At 29.3% G+C, this 23,501-nt stretch overlaps 1 protein-coding gene across 1 annotated transcript in view; it reads right to left on the bottom strand.

Annotated features, from left to right (window-relative positions):
- LOC129220045 (plexin-B-like) overlaps positions 1 to 23,501 on the bottom strand; it is a 66,542-nt gene that overhangs the window by 15,365 nt on the left and 27,676 nt on the right. Inside the window, exons 6-26 of the mRNA XM_054854385.1 lie at positions 21,640 to 21,799; positions 21,204 to 21,300; positions 20,953 to 21,061; positions 19,621 to 19,749; positions 18,865 to 18,957; positions 18,319 to 18,403; positions 17,216 to 17,388; positions 16,406 to 16,551; positions 13,803 to 13,908; positions 13,064 to 13,200; positions 12,050 to 12,226; positions 11,136 to 11,232; positions 9,918 to 10,187; positions 8,013 to 8,189; positions 6,143 to 6,386; positions 5,063 to 5,205; positions 4,738 to 4,868; positions 4,392 to 4,451; positions 3,363 to 3,437; positions 3,140 to 3,206; positions 469 to 615 (exon numbers count right to left, since the gene is read on the bottom strand). Of these exons, the coding sequence (XP_054710360.1) occupies positions 469 to 615; positions 3,140 to 3,206; positions 3,363 to 3,437; positions 4,392 to 4,451; positions 4,738 to 4,868; positions 5,063 to 5,205; positions 6,143 to 6,386; positions 8,013 to 8,189; positions 9,918 to 10,187; positions 11,136 to 11,232; positions 12,050 to 12,226; positions 13,064 to 13,200; positions 13,803 to 13,908; positions 16,406 to 16,551; positions 17,216 to 17,388; positions 18,319 to 18,403; positions 18,865 to 18,957; positions 19,621 to 19,749; positions 20,953 to 21,061; positions 21,204 to 21,300; positions 21,640 to 21,799 (2,823 nt within the window). The remainder of the gene's footprint in view (positions 1 to 468; positions 616 to 3,139; positions 3,207 to 3,362; positions 3,438 to 4,391; positions 4,452 to 4,737; positions 4,869 to 5,062; positions 5,206 to 6,142; positions 6,387 to 8,012; positions 8,190 to 9,917; positions 10,188 to 11,135; positions 11,233 to 12,049; positions 12,227 to 13,063; positions 13,201 to 13,802; positions 13,909 to 16,405; positions 16,552 to 17,215; positions 17,389 to 18,318; positions 18,404 to 18,864; positions 18,958 to 19,620; positions 19,750 to 20,952; positions 21,062 to 21,203; positions 21,301 to 21,639; positions 21,800 to 23,501) is intronic.

The raw sequence follows: 23,501 nt of genomic DNA, 5'->3' as shown, positions 1-23,501 counted from the left end.
AATTTAAAAAATATATACATTTAATTTTTTAAAAATTGCTTATATTTACAGAAAATTGGGAAAATGCACTTTTTGCAAGTATACAGACGATATACTAGCAACAAACTCATTCTCCAAAAAAAAATAATAATAATAATAATAATACAATTTTGATTTGAAAAGGTATTAATAGTACATAACTGTATTTTTTTTTGTTAATGAAAAGAAATTTAACTATAACAGCTATTTTAATATGAAGGTTTATTTTCAAGTTGACATATTGTAGCAAGGACAGATTATCTTCCCTGCATTAAAACTATGCTGACTGAAAAGCAAACATTTACAGAACATTTACTTGTTACTAAGAGAGAGGTGTTTAAAGTCTCTCTCTCTCAATAAGAGAGAGTTTGTAAAAAAATTTTTCAAAACAATTTATTAAAAAAATCAACTTTTCTACAAAAAAAAAAAAAAAAAAAAAGGAATTCATACCACTGAAGAGTATTCAATTTGTTCCCTAAGCAATCGTTCTTCAGATAAAGAATACCGAGCGTCATGTGTGATCACATCAACAGGTCCTTTTTCTACCTGATGTTTTATTGCACTGAATAGAAGGAATAAAGATCCACCAGCTTGATCCTAAAATGCACAAAAGAGAGAGGAATTAACTTACAAGATAGCTGTGATTTATTTTCAACACATATCAGCTCAAAACCTTAATTGCACTCAACTTGAATTGCAGGCATACAATACTGTTGCTTATTGTTAAACATTTTATACATAAACTTTAAAATTAAAAATATCTAAGCAGTAAGTGAATGCCATAAAACTCTTATTACAAATATCCCAGGCAGTCATCATTTACTCTAAATGTTATTTCTCTCTTCAAAGCGGTGTCCAAGGGGAGGGTTTTAGGGGTTAAACCCCTCCCATTGAAGAAGAAAACATAATAAAAAGCCAATGAAAAGTCACAAAACATAATATTCTCTTTGAAGTTTCCCGAATTTTTTTTTCCTTTTTTCTAGTTCGCCTGAAAATAAGAGTCTTCAAAATGCTTTCCTCCGAATCCCCTCCTCCCCCCATGTCAATAGCATTACGGAACATCTCAAATTTTGTTTCTAAATATTCAATTTTGCAAAATTTCCAGAAAATGACCCCCAAACAACATCGTTTAAAATTGCGCTCAAAAATCGTCTAAACTTAAGTTTTCGTCAGTTTTGAAAGGGGATCTAATGTTACCAAATATGGTCTTACAATCCCGTTTTTAAGACTCCGATGGGCAAACCGCCTTCCTTTGATGTCATCAAAAATTAGGTTCTTTAAACAACACTTACAAAAATGTAAGTGGAATAGCCTCTGAACCCCTCCTCCGAATATCTTAGAATATTGCTTAAGTTTTTAGGAGTTTAATTTTGAAAAAAATTCCAAGGGCTTCACACCAGAATCCTCTTTCCATAAAAATATTCAGTTTGCCTATAATTGCGTTTTTGGAATTTCAATTTCGAAAATTTGAAAGGGTGAGGAGAAGTTCATTTCTATCTATCTTTCAAGAAAAAAAAATCAGGGAGAGTCCTTGAGCTCTATTCCTTTCTCTAACGTCAAAAAATATGACCTATAATCGCGTTTTAAGTCTTTAATTTCTACAAATTTCCACTGAGTCTAAGATCGTCTAAAATTCCATTTTTAATGCTGAAAATTTCAAAAAATTTCCGGGGGAGGACGCCCCCCCCCCTCCTATTTCATTACAATGTTTTTACTATGTATTCCGCCTTAAAACTATTTTCTAGTTGCACCACTGATTTTCACTTATGATTTTTTATAATTATTTAAGAAAATATTAATTTTTTAACTGTACAAGAAACAGGTAGTGTTGAATAAAAACTAGGTTCTACTGTATAAAAAATAATGGAATTGGTAATATATATATATATATATATATATATATATATATATATATATATATATATATATATATATTGCTTAAAACCACATTTTCTGTGAATTTAGACTCCCCCCCTCTTTCTCTCCACACACAGCGCTTTTCTTCTCATTGTAACCATTTAACAGAAATGAATTATTCGACCCACTATTGTGTTTTTCTACCAGTGCAGCAGGTAAGAATGAAAAAACATTGAAACTAAAACCTTTCCCTTTATGAAATTCTGGACACGGGCCTGTCTCTCTTCAATCCAAGTCTCGCTTAAATTAGTAGATTTAAATAACATTCAGGAGAAATATAAACTATTCACATGCATTTATGCACATGTAGCTATTTACAAAATATTACAATTCATATTACTATTTCTTCTTAATATGATGAATTCTCTCAATTCAACCAACTATAAAACCCGACTCCAATCCTAAAATTTCTTACAAACTTGATAAATTCAACTTAATTCTAAAAATCTTAATTCAAACTGAAACTATTTCTTACTGTTTCAAAGAGAAACTATAAAAAGATGAGAAATTAAAGGCTTACAACACATATAGATAAAATTAAAACAATTAAAAACTTTTCAAATGTATGTTCTTGTAAACATAATTGATCATTGTAAATAATACTATAAATCAGTTGCAAATAGACAGTCACCATATAATTTCAGCTAATTTGTTTCCTTTTTCATTTTAAGCCAATGCAATGATTTAATATGCAAAAAAAAAAAAAATAAATAAATAAAAAAAAATAATAATAATAATTTTAAAATAATAAAGAATATGAATATTCAAAATCTTTTACAATGTAGGAACTTCTGGCGAATGTACATTTAACCTGATAACATTGATAACTACTTATAAAAATCAAATTATTAGAACATAATATTTATTCTGATAAATATTCACCTATCCACCAACTCTTAATCTGTATTTAAATATCAGTGTACCAAATCATAAATCTAATTTATCCTAATGTTTTAAAAATTCATCTCAAAAAACATTTCTCATCCAATAGGACTACTTGTTTATATGTTGCATAAATAAATTTATGTATAAAACTACTGGTAATTGCTTGTATCTCTTGTGACTTAACATTATTTGATACATAATTTCATTTCATTAGGAATAGTTAAATTAGCATTTCTGAGGATGCACAACTTTCACCAAAAATATTTACAACAAAGGAATTTTTAGTCTATAGATTTCATCAAAGAAATTGAATAATTACCTTTATATAATTGTACATGCAAAGAGCCATCCAATTTGTCAGCATTTTTTCCACAACAGACTCAGTTCTGAAAAACAAACAAATAAATATTACAAAATTAATTTAATGATAACACTTTATTCCCCTAAATGCCTAAATAAAAACTAAAACTTGGCAAAAAGGTGAACAAATTAAAATTATTTTTTACCACGAAAACAAAAAGTGATGAAATTTTAGCACTGACCTTCGTAGCATAAGCTGTGGATGTTTGGTTCCAACATATTTATCAATCAAACGAAGTAGCAATTCCTTCAATATACTGAAATATTTTAAATGGAAGTAATTAACATAAAGGAAATTTTCAGAAAATGTTTATAAAGTGAAAAGAAGAAAAGCATCTGTATTGAAAGCTGTATTGAAAAATATTCTTAAAAATATTTTTCAATAAACTCATGACAACTTTCAAAAATTTAAGAAACAGTTATGAGAATTATTTGAACACAAGATAATCAAATCTAATTTCAGTTCATAAAAAGAAATTTAACAAACTATTTAAGTATGAGATTTTTAAGATAAATAAATACCTTTGTGCTGAACAATAAAGTAAGACAAACAACGTTAGAAAAAGCACAAATTCGCCAATTACAGCATAAATGTAGTGCTGTAATAGTGCTGTAATTGGCAAATTTGTGCTTTTTCTAACGTTGTTTGTCTTACTTTATGAGATTTTTATTTCAAGTTGACATATTGCAGGAGGACAGATTATTTTCCTTGCATTGACACTACACTGACTGTGAAGCAACATCTACAGAGCATTTATTTTTCACCGATAATTAACGTACAAGATTGGAAAAATTGGTTTATATATATAGGCAACATTAGTGTTTTAAATTTCTTAAGTTTGGATTTTGCACGTCATTGTTGAAAGGATATGTAATATACACTATTGATTTTAGCATGAAAAAGGAAAGCTCTTTGGCAAAAAAGTATTTTAGTATAGCTTATTAAAGTATTACACAAATTATCCCATTTGGATTTTTTTCAGCAATTTAGCGGAAATTTTTATTCTCCCCTTCTCTTTTTGATAAATTTTAAATTGTCCAATAAATTTTCCTCTTTTACAGTTTCCAACAAGTTTCCTCTATAATAAAACAGCAATATTTTTTTTAAAATAAAATGTAAAATTCAAGTTGCATTACAAATGACTTATAAATTTTAAACAATTGTTAGTTTCAGCATGCTAATACATTTAAATAACAATTTAAATATTTACCTTGTAGCATATTCCATCTTTTCTAGGAAAATTATCATAAAAAGTGACGCCACATTTACCCTAAAATATAATAAAATAATTATTTAAAAATCAAATATTATAACAAAACTGAAAAAAACACTATCTATGCACAAAAAAGGTGCAAAATTGATAAATGTTTGCACAAAAACCCAAATTTTGTACACATATTCTTAAATTAACTAGGGGCCAAAATAACGTTCAATTAAAGAGAAGAGAATTATTTTTAGTGCTTAAATTCTATTATAGCAAAAAATAAAATAAATAAATATAATGAAAAAAAAATTAAGATTCATTTCATGACTATTTCAATAAAATAAGTACTTACTTATCTCTAATACTAAAAGACTTCTGGTCTTCCAAAGTTTCGATAAATACAAGCAAAAAATTTCGATTACACAGAAGTTGTTCAAATTGCACCATGGCAATTTCATACATGTTCTGTGGCCCATTAATTTGCTGGAAAAAAAATTATACTTTTTAGAAACACTGCATATATTAAATTATTAATGCTTATCAAGTTTACATATGTAATAAAATAAGTATAAATAAGTATGTTGAGCTTAAAAAAAATAGCTTTCATTTGATCATAAAAATTGCAAATAGCTATTGCAGCAGATAAATTTAGATAAAATGTTCAAAAGCAATTTTACCTTGCACTCTTCGATAACTGGATTGTCCGTAACACCAGGGAAAAATACTTTCATCACAAACGTACGGTGATCTAGCGTTGGCACACCAGTAGCTTGTATGTCATTATTCAAGTCTGACATATCTGTTTGCAGTTCAGCAAACGCTGCAAAAAATTATTTAGCAATGAACAAATGAAAAGCAATGAGCTAAAAAAAGTAAATTAAATTCAAATAACCTTAAGTACCACAGAAATAAAATCATTTTTCACTTACTAATCAATTTTTTTGAAATTTTAAGGGCACATTAAAATATTTAAGACATATTGTTAAAATTATGAAAGCCTTGTTATTTTCCTCCTCAATGTTACAAAATATAATCATTCTTTGTCATTTAAAAAAGTATTTTAAAAATATATACTGCTCTTCAAGAGCATTTTAAAACTTAATTTTTAAAAAGCCATACTATCAGTTCAAGACCAGTTAGATGCCAAATAATAAATATATATAAAGTTATATATGAAAATATATAACTTTAAATATATAACTCTAATATATAAAGTTTCACTTTCACTTCAATCTGTTATGCATTTAATGTTTAAAGAAGGTATGAAGCAGTTCAGGTTAATCAAAGTATTATAAAACTATATAAGCTATTTCTGTTTTAAGGATTTGAAGAGATATGTTTTATTTTTTTGTATAATTTTATTTCATATTTTCAGTTTTAATTTTGAAGATAAAACTTTTAAAATCTTTAAAATTGCTTAAAGAAACATAGTTAAATCCCTCCTAATGGACACCCCTCTTATGCGGACAATTTTTAATTCCCCAGTTTCAATGCAAATAACATTATTGAACCCGTCCTGTGGACAACTCTCTATTGCGGACAAAAAAATTGGTCCTGTTAGTGTCCGCATTAGAGGGATTTTACTGTATAATCAAATACAATAAGCTCAGAATATATTGTTTAAATTCACTAACAATTGCAAACATCTAGAGTTTGTAAAATATACTTCTTTCTTATGACACTGTCACAGAAATGGTTAATGAAAACTGCAGACTAGCAAAATGAAAGATCACAATGAATTTCATGCTCAAACTCACCTTGCTTACACTCAGATCTTACACTGTTCTCCAAAGTGTCCATTTGCAATTGAATTCTTTTATACTCCCTTTCTGCCTGAGAACTTTTATGCCGCAGCGCAGCCAATATTATCAAACTCAAAAGCACCAAAATGGCACCCCCTGCTGCGATGCCTCCAATAGCTTCCGGTGGAAATTCATAAGTTTTGGCAACTTCATAACGCAAATATCCTATCTGGTAACGTAAATTAGTGCCAGCTCTTACCTAAAATTTAAAAGAAATTACTTAAAACAACTAGAAATATTTACAGCTTTCATTTGTCAGACATGCAGAGTTTGAATAAAAGATATTTTGAGATGCTTAACATGATTAAATACTTGATCTTAAACAAATATTAATAATAATTAACTAATATTTATTCAAAATCAAGGAAAAAGAATAAAGTTCTACTATAAAATTAACAAACAAGATTTTGTAAGAGATATTCAAATGTACAAATAATTTCAAGTTCCAGCTTATATTTTGAGAGCAAAAGGGACACATATAAATTAATGCTACTAATTTTCGGGAATAACAAAATTGTATTCCTTATTTCAGTGGGGGAACACGGAGGATTGTCATAAGGGTCCTCATTTCCAAATTTGCTATGGGGGGCGGAGTTAAGGTACAGAATACATATTTAAAAAACTCGGTGCATGAGAAAAAAATAATGAAATACATTTTAAAATGTATGTTCATACAAGATTTCTTAAATCCAGGGCGCAACCGGGAGGGCAACAACCTCTCTGTTGGTATTCAAATGTGTGTGTGTGTGTCTGGCTTGAATACCAACCCTCTACTTCTCTATTTTTAACTCAAGCGCCTCCCACTATTTAATTTTTTTTTCTAGAATTTTAATAATTGAGTCTGCAAACACACTCATACTTTTTTTCAAGTATTACACTACTAATTCATTCCATAAAAATTATTTAATAACACTTCCTGAATCTTTTGGACCTTATAGAAAGAACCTTTAAAGAACATTTTTAACAATGTGCAATTTATGGAAAACGTATGTTACATGTTCATGTTTTTTTTCCCTCCAAAATGTTCCACTTGTTGGTGTGAAACATTGGATTATCAATTTAGCAGAATATTTTTTCGATAACACAAGAAAAGTAGCATTAAAAGGAAATTTCTAACTCTAGTCCTTATAAAAAAGATACGGTGCAGGAAGAGTAACTTACAACTCTTCAATAATTTACGAAGATCGACTAAAAATCATTCTACTATTGACTAGTTCACCACCTCAACATATAAACATATTAATTAATTTCCTTATTCTTTCTACATCTCAGCTGAAAACAAAATTTAAAGAACTAAAAAGGAACTGAACAAATACATGCATTTTTTGAAATGAGACTTCTTAAACCGATTGGAGAAGAAATACGATCTCAACGACATAATTAATCTGGCAAGTATAATGCATATTATTAAAATATAAAGAATATTTACTACTTTTTCTTATATGTGAAACCTAAAGGTTTCAAAAAACTAAATTGTGAAAACACTGCTTTATAATGTTAGATATACATTTTCAAGATTTTTACTAATCTAAAGAAATATAACACAAGTGTCAGCAATTGGGAAGCAATTAACACTTTTTAAGTATCAAATTTTGGGCTTTAAAACACTAATTAAATTGAAATAGAGCAACAAACATTTATAAATTTGCACATTCATAAATTTACAATCTATAAATGCATAAAAATGACATAGAAAGGTTAAAAGAGAAGTATCAATTTAGTTCTCAAAATAAACATTTCATGATGCATAGTTTCATGTGAAACAAAATAACATTATTTATAAAATAAATCACTACCTTAAAAACTTATTTAAAAGGAAACTTACAACCACCATAGGCAGACTATTTTCTGTTTTCCGCCCAGCTTCATCAGTACCAACTGGCTGAACTTCTGGAGGAAGGCATACCAACTGTGTCATACTCAATGATGTCAAGTTGCATGAACAAGTTCCAATTGTTACATTGATTTCACCTTCAGTACTGGCAAGTCTCATGTTCTCACCCTAAAAAAGAGGGGAAAAAATCCTTATGTATTTTTTTAGTAATTGTGAAATGTTTAGTAAGAAAAAACTTTTATAACCTCACTTATGGTTTGTTTAAGGGATGGCTAAATTCATTTCCAAAAAGCTATTGTATTTACTAATGTCCACTGTTTTCTAGCAACATTGGTGTACATTTGACTTATTACATTACAGTGTTGGTTAAAAATCAAAACGAACATATTTTTGTACTTGTGACAATTCATAAAATGTAACAACGTTTTACTTTCCTTGTACATTGTACAAGCTTGTTTCACATCATACATTTAGAAAACTTTTAATAAAATATTTTTAGAGAATTTCCAAAGAAATTCATCTCATAAAGTGCAGGCTCTACTGTAGACTTTATAAAGCAATGTATACATTGCGATTTCCAACAATTATTTTTGGTTTATGTGCTTTCGAGCATAATTTAACCCATGGATCCATTCCATGTCATCAGCTTGTTGAATGGCCTGCTCAGCTAAAAGCCAAGATTTGATATTTAAAAAAAATTAAAAAAAGCTTGATAGGTTCAAAATTAAATGTGGTCTTTGCGACTATTTTAACATAGCTCTAATTCAAATCAAACATTTTTCTACTGAAACAGATAACTTGCTTTCACATCTGCTTAATGCCCTCTTAAGAAATCAACTATAAAATTAAATTAAACTTTTATAAAAATTTTAATGCCACATTAAAAACAACTTGTGTGCATCTGTTTATGATTTTAATCCATAACAATAACGTAGCTATTTATTTTCAAGACACCATTGAACAACTACTTTGTGGGAAGGTAAAGCACAATGTCTGAAAATTTTTCTTTTTTTTTTTTTTGAGCAATCTTGTTGAGCAATCTTGTTTATTGTTCTCGTTTGATTGTTTTATAATTGTCCTATGATTTTATTTTGCCCCCGCCTGCCTCTGCAGCACCGCAGCACCACCGTCGACCGGCCCCTCCCGATGCCGCTCCTCTAGCGAAAACAGTCTCCAGGTTACATCTATACCCTACACACACACACGCATACATACACACACCTCCACACACACAAATATCCACACACTCATGCCTGCACACAGACACAAACACACACACTCATGATTGTGAAAAACATAATTTGAATTTTAAACGTCAAAATACTTTTTTTTTTGCATTTTTGTCATCTATTGTACTTGAGCTTTACTGTACAAGCTTGCTTATTTGGTTTCCCTCGAAAATAAAGTACAACAAAAACCTCAAATTTCAACATTTCCCTGTTGTTATTATAGAATTCATAACACATATCTTCAAATTTCTCAAAAACTCATTTCTACAGATACTGCACTTTACCTTCCCACAGCAGTTCTTTTCTTAGCAGATATAAAATAGAAGTCTCTTTTTTTTAATCAAAATAAAAACTGCATAAGATACAATAACAAAGAAAATTTCAGAGCGTAAATATTTTAACAGAAGGAAAACTTATGAGTTCAGTAGCATCCCTACCATTTTTGCAAAGGGATTTTACAGCATTCAATCATAGATTAAACACTGCACTTTTTGCACACATTATTGGATAAGTATTATGTCGTAAAAAAAGAAAGTTTTTTATAGCAAGTTTTAAGATTTTTCTTTGTTCTAGAAAGGTTTTAAACAAGATCTTTGCCCCATACTGTTCATAACAATACAATTTAATAATAAAAATATGATCATTCTTTTTTTTTCCAAAGATTTACCTCTATCACAAGAGATTCTCCTTTATAAAGCTTCACTCCATCTTTGCTGAGAACAAAAAACTTTGGATCAGGAACATAAATTATTTCATTGGGCAAAGTTGGGAAGTAATTTTGCATTTCACGAACTGGTTGCACATCATCCATTACAAAACCAATTTTCAGCCTCATTTCATCATAGCTGCGCCAGTGCTGACTCCTCAATTTGAGTGAGTCGGGCCTCACAGCGGGGGTAGGGCACAACATGGTTGATGCATTGGTAACTTGACATACCTGAAAATATCAATGTTGGAATTGTTAAACTTCTTCGTATTAACAGACATACGTCTAAATAAATACATGTATAAATTAATCCCTCCCCCCCCCCCAAAAAAAAACACTCTACAACAGAATTTTATGAATGAGTCTTTACTTCTTAATGACTGTACAACTGAAAAAGCAATACCATAAAATCAGTTATTTCTGCCCTTGACATGAAACATATGGAAGAAAAGTTTGACAATAAAGCCCTCATTACAAAGCATTACCCGATCTAAATGTAGAACAATAATTTGTACTGTAAATGAACGATGTTTAAAAATGAGATGTTACATATTTTTTACGAAGCATTTCAATGATAAGAATCTTCAGCTGATATCTTCTGTATTAAAATTGAGTTGTTTTCAAAACTGAAATAATACATATAATTGTTTTAAAATGCATCCAACTTAAACATATGAGCATTAAAGTAGTTTACAGTTGGCAAAACTCTCATTCTATGTAAAACATTGAATGTTGCTCCAAGTTGGCATCTCCAAGTCATGCCACTAGGAGGTTTTACTGTTTTTATAAATCTTAAGAGATAATGAACAGTTTCCCTAGCTTGTGAGAATTACACAAAAGTGTTTAAAGAAGCATTATTTTCTTGATAAAAATATCATGCGCTTCATTTTAACCTTTTTAAAAGTTTAAAATTTTTTTGCAAAAAAAAATAACATTTGAAATATAAAACTGATTGGTTTGTTTGAATAATTGAGAAAACCTTAAAAAAAACCTGTTTTTCCCCCGAGTCAAATTTAATTAATTTCTATGTATGAATCTGCTTCCACTGATGATACATTTGCACTGAGGTAAGAAAGTCAGAAATTTCTGATAGAAATAAATGAAGACTAAATCGCCAAAACAATCTAAATGCTCAAGGACTAACAAATGATGCAGAAAAAGAAAAAAAGTGATACTGACCGTCTCATTAACCAGGTTATGCTCATTGAATACCACCATCCTGGGCTGTTGAACTGAAGTAAGGTTTGTGCCCATTACTTTCACATAACGACCTCCACTAAAAATCAATAAAGGGAAAATAAAATATGCATCCATGTAAAATTTAAATTGCATTGCAACAATGAGTTTTTAAATATATTTGATTAATTAAAATGAAAACAAAAGGTAATGTAAAAGTTCAAATGAGTGTCAGTTTTGAGCCACAACAGACAATATATTTTGATAAGATTGATTGATAAATTATAAGAAAATGACAATGTATTTTGATTTAAAAAAATAAAAACCTTCTGATGTTAGTTTTAAAATGCTCAAAACTAAAAATTTAGTCTTTTATTTAGCACCAATAAGCATTCTGATTATGATGCAGTAGTTTTAAAACACATATAATCTCTGATCTTGATTATTTTAACTGATATGGCAGAAAAATCATTTTTGACTATAACTTGCTAAATAATTCTTGAGAGTAAGAAATTAAACATTTTAGACTAAAACTGAAAAGAATACAAAAAAAAAAAAAGTTTTAAAATCCAAGATCTTTTTTTTTTAAGTTAGAATTTTTTTTTTTTTTTTTTTTTTTTTTGCGAGTTAGTTTTGGGTAATTATTTCATACTTAAAATATTAAAATATATAGAAATTATCTATTCAAAACTTTCCCTCTACAAGGACTACATTATTCAATAAAAGTTTTTCTTAGGTATTGATAAATCCATACAATTAATGAAAGACATAAAAAATAATTTGAAGTAACAAGCTTCCAAAATATTTTAATGAGACGCAGACTTTAAAATAAATTAAATAATGATAATCTTCTTATTCAGTAAATATGCATACTAAACAATTTTATAAAAATCTGGAAAGACAGATAATTATAATACCTCATAAAACTTTTCAGAGGATGAATATATCGTAAAGTAGGATCAGCAGTGTAAGTAAAAGGATAAGGGTATGTAATATTAGCACCATCTATTTTGAGTATGAGCTGCGACACTGAGTATGAAGGCACAGGGGATCGGGTCGTTCTACAGCTAATTTGGCTGCTGCTTGCTAAAGACCTGTAAAAATAAAGTTGTATTTGAAAGTGCAACACAAATTTCAGTACAAAATTTCTAAAATAAAAGTCTAATATTATGAGGGGGAAAAAGGTACCAAATGAAATAGCTACTAAAATAAGGTATTAATAAAAAGAACAAAAAACTAATTGATAAATAAATAAAACCTTTAGAGCTGCTTAATTTAGAAAACTCACTATATTCAAGAATGACTTTACATACTCAGTGCTTGTTAACAATGTGTAAATAAAAATAGAAAAAAAACTTGAACTAACTTTCATTATTTTATTTCTATAACCAGATTTTGAAAAATTATTCATACCAGAAAAACAGCTATGATATTACATTATGTAAACACATGATTATGTCAAACATAGCTGGCACAACGAGCTCTATCCCATGTTGTTAAATCAATAATGAACATGAATTTTTACAATAATTTTCCATTATGTTCTTATGCATAAACTTCTTATATTATTTAAATTTAAAATGAAACTAAGCCAGCTGCATCACATGTTTCAACAATTTTCCTTTCTGGAAATTAATTAATTAATGAAATAAAATAATAGTATAAAATAAATATTATAAATAATATTACTTTATAAATTGAATTTTATAAAGTAAAAAATTAACCATGACATTGCCAGCAAAGGAACTATGTCCACTTCAGTTTTTGATTTATAAATGCAAGTAGCATTTAGATAAGTCACTACAACAATAGATACTAAATCTTTTGAGGAACGGTGGCCTCAAACAAAGCCACGATACCTCAAAGTGCTACTTCCATTTCAATTGCATTCTCATGGAAAGAGGTATTCGATTTCAAGGAAAAGTATTTACCTTTCAACCCGACATGGTAAATCATCCAGCATAATTTCTACTTGACTACCTATGTTCAAGTTAGAGCCTTTGAGATATAATCTGGTACCACCAGACTGTGGTCCCACATTTGGATATATTCCAGTCAGTTCAACAGCCTACAAGATAAAAATGTATTTTACTAGGAATAAAATAAACTGAATCTGCAAATATATATATGAAAAACAAACAACTAATATATATATACCGGGTGTCCGAAAAGTCCTTGACGCATTTAAAAAATTCATAGAAAACCAACAAATTGTCGTATGAATTTGCGGTTTGCACCATAATACTTCACAGGTTCAAGAGTTTTTATGTCATCGAAAAAAAAAGGAAGGGGAAAAAAAGAAGAAGAAAAAAGGCATTTTGCAGCCAGGTTATCAGTATATGCTATGCTTGTAGTTTTTCGTTTGGTAATTTTCATTCCTTTTTGCGTTTTCCCATGTCAACAAAAACAATTTAAAAGTTACTTTTTGGACACCCTGTATAACTGACATTATTGCAAAATTTATTAACTCAGTGCAAGAATTAAGCTTTAAAATGATTGTTCAAATTAATAACATCTTTTATTTTTCAGTATTGAAACAAATAAAAAATTGTCAATTGGCTGAACTACTAATCCATATAAATATATTATGACTACTAGTAGACTTTGTTCAAGAACATAAACCTTTTGTTTGTAACTAGGTATAATGCAATAAAAAATATAGCAAAGTACCTTATAGTGAAATTTTTCTTGGGCCCTAGTTACTCCAGCTCTATTTCCTACAACAACCACAGCTGGCATTGGTCCACTGAGATTTATGCCAGTGCGACAAACAATTCTAAAAAAAATATGAATGCTTTATTAGTATTTTTTACAATAATAATTCAATCAGCAAAACATTAAAATACAGTCACACCTGTCTATCTCGAATTTTATAGGAGAGAAGATGTGAGATAAAGAGGCTTCAAAAATACAATGAATTCGATAAAGTTATAAAAATGGGCAATTAAAAGAGAAACCCCAGAAAACAACATCAAAATATACTAACTTTTAATAGTAAAACTCGAAAGTTTAAACACTCCCTATTCCCTCTAACATCCACCCCCCCCACCCCCTAATTCTCATTGTCCGAGTGGATAGTGTTTCCAAAAAACTTACTCCTGAAACATTTTCCTCGCCTACATTGTGAAATATGAATGTTGATACATGAAGGAATGTTTTTTTGTCTGCAACTTTTGCTCTCTATAGGCAATGGTGAGACTCAAATTCAAAAATAACAGTGTGGCCTTATCCGGGGATATGGAACTTTCAAGAATTATTTTTTCGAGACAAACAGGGAAATAATGTTGAATTTAGGCTACAAATGCAAATAAACTGGAAAATTTGGATAGAGTGGTTTTTGAGATAGGTAGGTTCAAGACAAACAGATTCAGCTGAATCAACATTATTATTAAACTAGCAATGTAATACAACTTACTTTAACAGTTATTGCACAGATAATACAAACATTGACTTCCTAAATTTTACTACTTTCACCCTTAATGAATATAAAATTTAATGCTTAACTACACAACGTAAACTTAAAGGTCGTGGTGGTCTGATCGGTAAGGCCTCAGGCTCATAACTGGAAAGTTCTGGGTGCGATGCCAGCCGGTCGAAGATCCTCCATGTTCGCTGATGATGAATGGGGCAGGTTAAATATGTCGTGGTCATAAAGTCCTCCTAGTTTATCAATACCTCTGGGTGTGCTTTACCAGGAGTTGTTTGGCTTCTAGTTAGGATAAAAATTATCGAAATGTTGATAAATGGTGTTTTCATCTGTTGTGTGCTGTCTGACCTAAATCAAATTTCCACCTTAGTGATGCTCTGTTAATGAAAGCCATATCTCTCTGCCTTAAACCGAGTAGCATTGTCTACTGGGGCTTGGATATCCGAGTGGTTTAAACCAGGGTTGTTTGGTTTAAACCATCTTGGTTTAAACCAATTGATTTTTTTTAAAAAATGTTTTTTTTTTTAAAAAAGCCAAAAAAAAAATTCCATTTTACAGGTTTACATTGATTTCCCCACACATATTGAAAAATGTAAAATTCCATTTATGCTAAGTTCCGAGCTAAGTTGCAGAGATAAATACTAAAATTGCAAAGTTGCTTCTTCAAAATGTATTACAAGCTTTAATCGAAAAAAAAATATTAATGTATTTTTCATTTCATATATGTGCTATAAAGCAGATTTCAGTCAACTTCCATCATTATGCTTAATTTGCATGATTAGCTAAGATTTACTAAGGATTGAATCTTTTATTGTAGGTGCAATCCATTATATTGCTCACTCCTATTGCAGGGGTGTGACATTTTTGCCCATTTATATGCACTTTCCTGGAATTTTAACTTTGACTTGTAAGGTAATCAACAGTCTAACTTAATTGCTTGCACCTAAAAATTAAGATTTGTTCTGCAGGTGAACACAAATAATATTTTTTGAATCAAATTTTAAAAAAAAGTTTATACTTCATATTATGATACATAATAGTTCCTTATATTATAATGTAAGAAGATTAAAAGACAAATTTTTAAATTCCCAGAACAAAATGCAAATGTATGTGTAAAAATTGATTGAGAAATATATAAATCTTCACATATATATAAACTACACTCTCCATTGTTTTTTTTTTTTTTTTTTTTTTTTTGATTCTGTTTGCTCAAAAGATTTTGATTGGCTATACACCTATGCTGCTTTATGACTATTGGGTGCAGATAATTCTTAGTTTTTTTCCCCCCCTTTTGTTCATTGGAATTGGGATTTTGGTATTTGCTTTGCCTTAGCTAACCTGTGCAGTTTACAAAAGTTACTTACTCATATTGTTTTAAAAAGAATGTCTAATTCTGGTAGAAAAAAAGACCTAATCTGGCTTTCATTTGATGAAATCAAAAATGAAGCCAGTATTTCGTATCATAAAGGGTCTATATATACATGCATACTAATATGTTAATCAAGTCAAACATTTCAATCACTATTTCCCCGCAGAAAGCTATTTTAATTATTTAATTTAGTTACAAGATTTTGTTCTAATCTCTTCAATTAATCAAGAAATTAGGTATAATGTGACTATTGAATAACTGTTAATTACATGGAACCTTAATTACCTTCCGAAAATTGTTTTTTTCGCAAATAGTATTTAAACCAAAAAAACCCCAGTTTAAACCAAAAAAAAAACTGGTTTAAACCAAAAAAAACAGGTTTTTTTGGGGGTTTTTTTTTGAAAAAAAAAAACGTTTTTTTTTACCAACCCTGGTTTAAACAACAACATTAAACTTAAAAGAACTTAATTGACCAACCTGACAGAAATACTGTATTCAACAGGAACACAAGGTATTCCACCAATTGTAACTTTATCTTGAATCTCTTCTTCGCTAGAGCCCAAGTTGCTTCCTTCAATAGTAACAAGTGTGCCTCCTTCTAGTGGGCCACTTAAGGGATGGATCTAGAAAAAATAGTTAATTTCAATATAAATTGATGCAGTAACAGACCATCCCATTAAAAACCAGAATAATATAATTAAGCTTAAATAAATTAAAGAAGTAGTCATTTTGACAAATCAGATAAAATAATTAAATATTTTGTTAAACAATCAGTTTCATTCTGCTATCTTTTCTGTTCAGTTCAGTTTCATTCTGCTAATAGTATCTTTTTAAAGCTACATATTTCTGCCAATTTTTGAAGGCATATTTTTCACTTCTAAAAATAGGCACAAAAACTCAATAAATAAGTAAAGAAATAAAGAAAATGAACAATTTAAACTTCTCGAGGCTCATAAAGCCACATAATGGCTCTGATCCTTTAGGTTCAGTGTGTACTCTTTAGGCCACTTCAGGCCTAAAGGGTATGCGCACACATATACAGTGATGACATTGAAAACAGCTATGCATTTTATATTTCATAAAACATTAAGTATTTTCAGTATGAATGTCCATTTATGAACTAAAAATACACATCAAAGCAATAATTTTGTAGCAATAATATGAAAGTTTGCAATGATTCATATTATTGCTACAAAAATATGAATCATTGCAAACGATATCAAATAAAAATTTTACAAAAGAGAATGAAATCCAATACAATCCAATGGCTAGAAAATAATTTCATACCCAATCAATATGAGGTGGTGGACAAGATGTGGCTACAGGATCTACGCAGCTCTCACTGTAACTACATGATGTACCACACCAAGCACACTGATACTTCCTTTCCCTCGTCATACAAAGTGAGCAATCAGCACGGCCACCATGACTTCCAAGAAGATGGCATTTGTACAGTGTAACTGTAATGTAGAAAAAAAGGAATGATTGAAACAAACCACTTCACTAACACAAAAATAATAAATAAAATCAATAACAACAGGTACTTTCTTTAATCCCTTGAGACAGGGATGATATAGCTAGAGACCATAAAAGGATTTTGTTCTCAAAAATCAAGTATCACAACTTCATTGAGCCTTGGAATCAAGCCTATCATTTAGGAGAGTAAGGTGGTTAATTGACCCCTCCCCCCCCATTGAAAAAAATTATGTTATTACATATAACTGGCAATTACAGGCTTTAGAAAAATAATATTTTTTACAGTTAAGTGGGCATGGTTTTTGTTGTTTTCCAATAAAATTGGTATTGAATAAACACCCCCCCCCCCCCCCGCCTCGTAATAAAGTTCGAGATGATGGGCTTGCTTGGAATTAAATATTTCTCAATAATTCCAACAGTATAATTTTGTGGGAAATTGTAAATATTGAAGGCAAATAACTAATGACGCCTATAAAACTTCAAGGCATCTTTAGGAGATAAAAATGTTGTCACTATAAATGATGTACTACTCTGAGTTTCAAGATATATTACAGAATTCAAGCAAACATGTTATACATTGTTTTAGTTGAGCTCATTAAGTTTCCCCATTAACTCATTCATCAATAATCCTCAATTTCACATTAGTTAATAAAACAGAAGCAAGGAGCAGAATCATTTTAAGGACCTCTAATTTCACTTACATACATAAAACAGGATCTATTACCTGATTTGGCACAGTCATAATATAATTTAAAACTATTTTTACTGAACAGTCCTGAAGTGAAATATCTAAATAAAATTTAACCGCTCTTGTAATTGACTAATTTTCAAAATTGATAAATCATGTTAGGTAACTTATTAATTGGATTAAATGATAGAATAGAATTCACACATGAAAATATGAACATAATTACCATTAGTTTTATCAATAAAAGTATCTCCATTCCAAAGAACAGTTAAGGAAGCTTGCACCTGCCCTAATTCAGCTTCATAGGAATACTAAAATTTGGAGAGAAGAAAGAGAAACATAAAATGTCTAAAGATAAAAAATTCTTCTAAATAAAAACCATAAGATAAGCCTCACAACACTTGCTTGTCTAAAAAAGAGCAACATTTTAAGTAATTTCACTACATTATAAAAGCCAACTATTTAGTTCTTTTCCATTGATTTGAAAAAAAAAAGACTTGAACACTAATAGTAATTAAACATCACAGGCAAAACTGAAGTGACAAATATGATTACTTAAAAACAATTAATAACATCAACAAAATAATCAAAGACATTTTTATAAACTGAACAATTCGATTTTATAAATCTAAGTATTTGTTTAATCTTTGAAAGTACAACATTAATTCCCTTATGCAATTTTTTCTAGCAGTCAATCCAATTATTTTACATTCATGGAGGAATAAAATTTAGATAGATAGGAATAATTTTGGAAATAAATAAAGAAAAATACCATATTTTCAGCACAGATCACAGTGTTGTCTCTAACTCTAGCAAATACTCTTTCTTTAGCACCTTCAATTTCAACCACGCATTGAAATCCTTCCTACAAAAAAATTAAAAATAATGTATTAGCATTTGGTTTTGAACAATTTTTGCATGCGTGTGTATGTTTCCAGAGCTCAATATTTGTTTGAAATTTTTAAATTATGCTGTAAAAAAAACTTATATTATATGGATCAATGACTTTCCAAATTGAAATATATTAAGTGTACATTACAAGTAAAATTAAATGACTTATACAAAAAACCTCCTTGAGTCATACAGGTCATACTTTTATCGTTCTTTTTAAACAACAGCATTTGAATGTGACATAAAATATTCATGAAGAAAAACTTGTAATAAATTGGAACTATAGTTTTAAATTACCGTTTCCATGCATTTTTACCAAATAGTACAAGTATGCACTTACACACTTGAGGTACGCTTCATTTTTTTTTTCTTTTTTTTTTCAGAATATAGAAAACGAATTCCTTTATTCAATAGCTATAATTGCGAGCTACAACAGTTATAAAATATAGCAAGAAACAAAGTTTAAGCATGTAAATTGCACTCTTAATAGAGAGGAAGTTCAGAATCAATCTGCAACAAATCCAAGCAAACAAATAAAGAAATAATAAAAAAATATTTCTTAGCATTACACACAAATAAACTTCAATATTGCATGAGTATAATTCATAGAAAAGAATGTAGCTTTAATTTAACATACCAAGGGTGTTAATAAATTCTTGACACCTATGGATATTTCTTTGCGTACACCATTTGGCAAGAGAATTTCATCATCAATATTGAAGCTGGGGCAATGCTGCCTTCCTTTGATGAGAGAATTTTGTGGATTCTATAAAGAAACATATACTTTAAAATGCATTGATCACACACACACACAAAATAACTTTTGAGGACTAACTAGAAGAAAACCAGATTAACATAAATCAAGCAGACATGATCCATCCAACTTGTGAACATTCTTACAAATGAACAGATGTTGTGCAACTAAAAAAAAATTCTGCAATATACTTCTAAAAATCCAAATTTCATTCCGAAAACTTTCAGATTTTTTCTGTTCTACATTTTACGCACTTCAATCATCTTAGTACTGCTAACAATTTATTTAATGATGTATTACTTACATTATAATCAGATTTTCAGATTCACTACAAGATTCAAGCAAATGTAAACTTACAAACAAATTATGGTATGAAAGCTTTTGGGAAAGTATCTCGGTACTTGTAAACTTCAGTATGTATTAACTATCCAGCAATCAAGTAAAATTTTGAATGATAATTACTTAAATTTACTAACAGAACACCAAATAAAGACATAAAAATAGTAATCAATTTAAAAATTTGTAACATTGTTACACAACACTTAGTTTATGCTTAGCCATAGCCCCAATAATGCCACCTCAGAAAACCCTTCAAAATAAATAGGATTATAAACTTTGTTTTAAAATTTTAATATGAATCCGATTTTTAGATGATCTACTACTAGTTTATACAACAAATATTTTTATGAATTAAGAGTTTTTGCCAAGGAATAGTGATGTTAGAGGAAATGTCATCAGTAGCTTACTCTTACATTCCACATGCAATGAACACAAACAAACGGTTTGTAAACATTTAACTTGGTTTAAATGTTTACAAACTTAACCTTTCTGAAACAAAAATTGAAATATTTGCTATAATATCAATGTATGTCTCAAAAGAAAACAAAAAATCTTAACTAGGAAAGAGAAAATTGGAGTTTTTCAATTTTAATCTACTTTACCCTCTAAGCCGGCTTCCCCCACCTGACCCTATTATAGTACAATTAGCTTTCTCAAGTAATCTTTCTTCCTTTTCCTATGATCAAAAGCTATCAAAAATATTTTGAGTTGAAAAGTTACATAAAAAAGATACATAAAAAAAAGCTTTTAAAATTAAAACTCTTCTCAGCTAAACAATCGTTCCTTTTTCATAAAATGAATCACATTTATATGTTAAAATATAACAAATAAAAATGTGAAAAGATATGTAAAGTGTTGTCAAATTTATATACTCACACTTTCACCAACTATCACTCTTCTTGAACATGTAGTTGCATTGCTGGTACATGTATTTTCATGTACACACCAACTGCAGGCCCATGTACTTGTTACACAAGCTTTACATCTGAAAAATAAATAGAAAATAAAAATACCATGCATATACAAGTGTTATGCAAAACTGCATTGGGGACGATAAAATACCACAAAAATCTAATGCATATTTACACATAAAAAATTGTCAAACTAGTTTCAGACAACAAACTTACGTTTTGTGGACTTCACAATCATAAAATACAAAAGGTCTGTGTATAAAATCTGTTTCTGTTTCGCTTGATCGAACTGCAAGATTAACAATCACATGATCTGGAAATGAAAAACATTTACTCATTTATTATATACTCAACTTAATTTTTTTTTATATTTATTTACTCAACAAATAAAATACAACTTCACTACAATATTTAGAAAAGCATGAAAAAGTTTTATTTGAAATTAGGTTAATTAGTGTTTATTAGGGGCAAAAAGAGAATGAACTGTTTGGTAAATAAAAAAAAGAAATAATTTTAATTAAAAAAAATATTTTAAAAACTGCATAGTAAAGCTAAATAAGAATAATTTGACTTCTCCTAACACTAAATTGCTGTTTCATTTTGAAGAAAAAAATGTGATCCTTAAAACCTTTTTCACTAATTGGTAACCTACCTTCATTAGGCAAGATAGGTGGTCTGGCTGTAACTAAAGGTGTCATGCAGGCTAATCCACTATGAGTAACACGAGCTTGAATGGGTGCACTCTCTCCAAAAACACACAAGTAATGGGCGCCATATGGTAATTGAGGCAATTGATTAATAACTAATTCAACCTGAAACAAAATAAAAAGTTACTGCATATGACAGACAGATGCTCAACTAAAAAAAAAAAGAAAGAAAGAAGACATATCATGTAACATAACCTCCTGACATAAAATAATCACTGGAAAAAAGTCAAATGACGTTCTTAAATATTTTTTTTACATATATACAGTCGGACCTCCATATATCGAAGTAGCAAATTGCCAGAAAAAAATCGATATATATAAATTTCGATATATGGAAACGATCTTATTTTATCATAAAAGTATCCTAAACATTAAAATAAAAGCTAATTTTTGTGTATGAAACTCAATTTATAATTTATACGAGAATCGGATCAAATGAAAGTTAATGATTAAAAAATTAACATAAATTACATTTTTACACCAACATACATCTTCATATTGTTCAGCAATTCAACTTGATCACAACATTAGGGGATTTTCGTTTTAATAATGTGATCGAGAGAAAAGTAAAAAATCAATCTACTTAACTTGAATGATTTTTACTGAAGCTAAGAAGACTAGTAATGATAACCAACAGACAAAGGGAATAGCTTGAAAATGATTTTACAGTGTAACTGGTTACAACTAATATTTAAAATAAACTTGAGAGAATTTAAGAACTTCAGAATGGAACAATGACTTAACTACACACCCTTCAACCCCAGATTCCTTAAGAGTTCTGTAGCAACCTTTAGTGAACGTAATTTTCTCCTCTAACCTTAATTTTTATGATATATAGTCTAAAGTGGAAGAAAACTCTTCAAATGTCTCGAAAAAAAATCGACATATAGAGATTTTTTCGATATATAGAAACAATTTTTCTATATAATGAACAAAGAAATTTGCTGGGATTTCGATATATAGAAAACTTTGATATGCGGAAGTTCGATATATGGAGGTTCGACTGTATATTTTTATGGTTTTTTTCAAATACTCTTGGAACACAGCACATAAAAAGTTGAACATCTGTAGTTGGGGCAAACCTAACCTGGCAGCTTTGTGAGGGCTATGTCGTTCCTAATCATTACATTATGATGCTGCCAGGTTAGGTTTGCCCCAACTACATGCTACAAGCTCTTAAGTTGTGATTCATGAAACAGTGGTTTCAGAAAAAGCAATGATTTTGTTTTAGGAATTAGTCAAAAATATGAAAAGAAGACTTACCAAAATTTAGGTGTAAAGATGCAATTTAATTTTTAATTATTTGTAACTAAAAATTGTTATAATTATTACCAATCATGAGAAAAATCACAAGTTTTTGCCCCTTAAATCAAGAATATCAAATTGGATTTGCTATTTTATCATTTACCAGGAAAGTTCAAAACTTATAACTTATGCTAGCCGCCATGGCGGCTAAATTAGCCACCTGGGGTGGGTTGGTGTACACTGCCTTCAGTGATGTACTTGGGAGGCTTCGCTCCCTTGTTGCCACCTGCAACAGGCATTTTTATTGTAAATTGTACAAAAAAAGCAACCAATAACTAATGTCACTGCGACAAGAAGTAATGTAGAAATCAAATCATAAAAAGTTATAATTCAACAACTTACTAGAAAACAAAACAAAAAAAAAAAAAAAAGCGGTCCTTTAGGAAAGAAGAAAAAAGTTATTTTAAAACAAAATTTTGTACAAAATTAAAGATCAATTAATTAGGCTTATTAATAATTAGCAACATAATTCTTTGGGCACAATCTAAAGGGAATCCTTTGC

This window comes from Uloborus diversus, chromosome 4 (genome assembly GCF_026930045.1).
Source record: "Uloborus diversus isolate 005 chromosome 4, Udiv.v.3.1, whole genome shotgun sequence".
NCBI lineage: Eukaryota > Metazoa > Arthropoda > Arachnida > Araneae > Uloboridae > Uloborus > Uloborus diversus.
The sequence above is the reverse complement of the archived record's forward strand: the minus strand, read 5'-3'. Positions and strand labels throughout refer to the sequence as shown.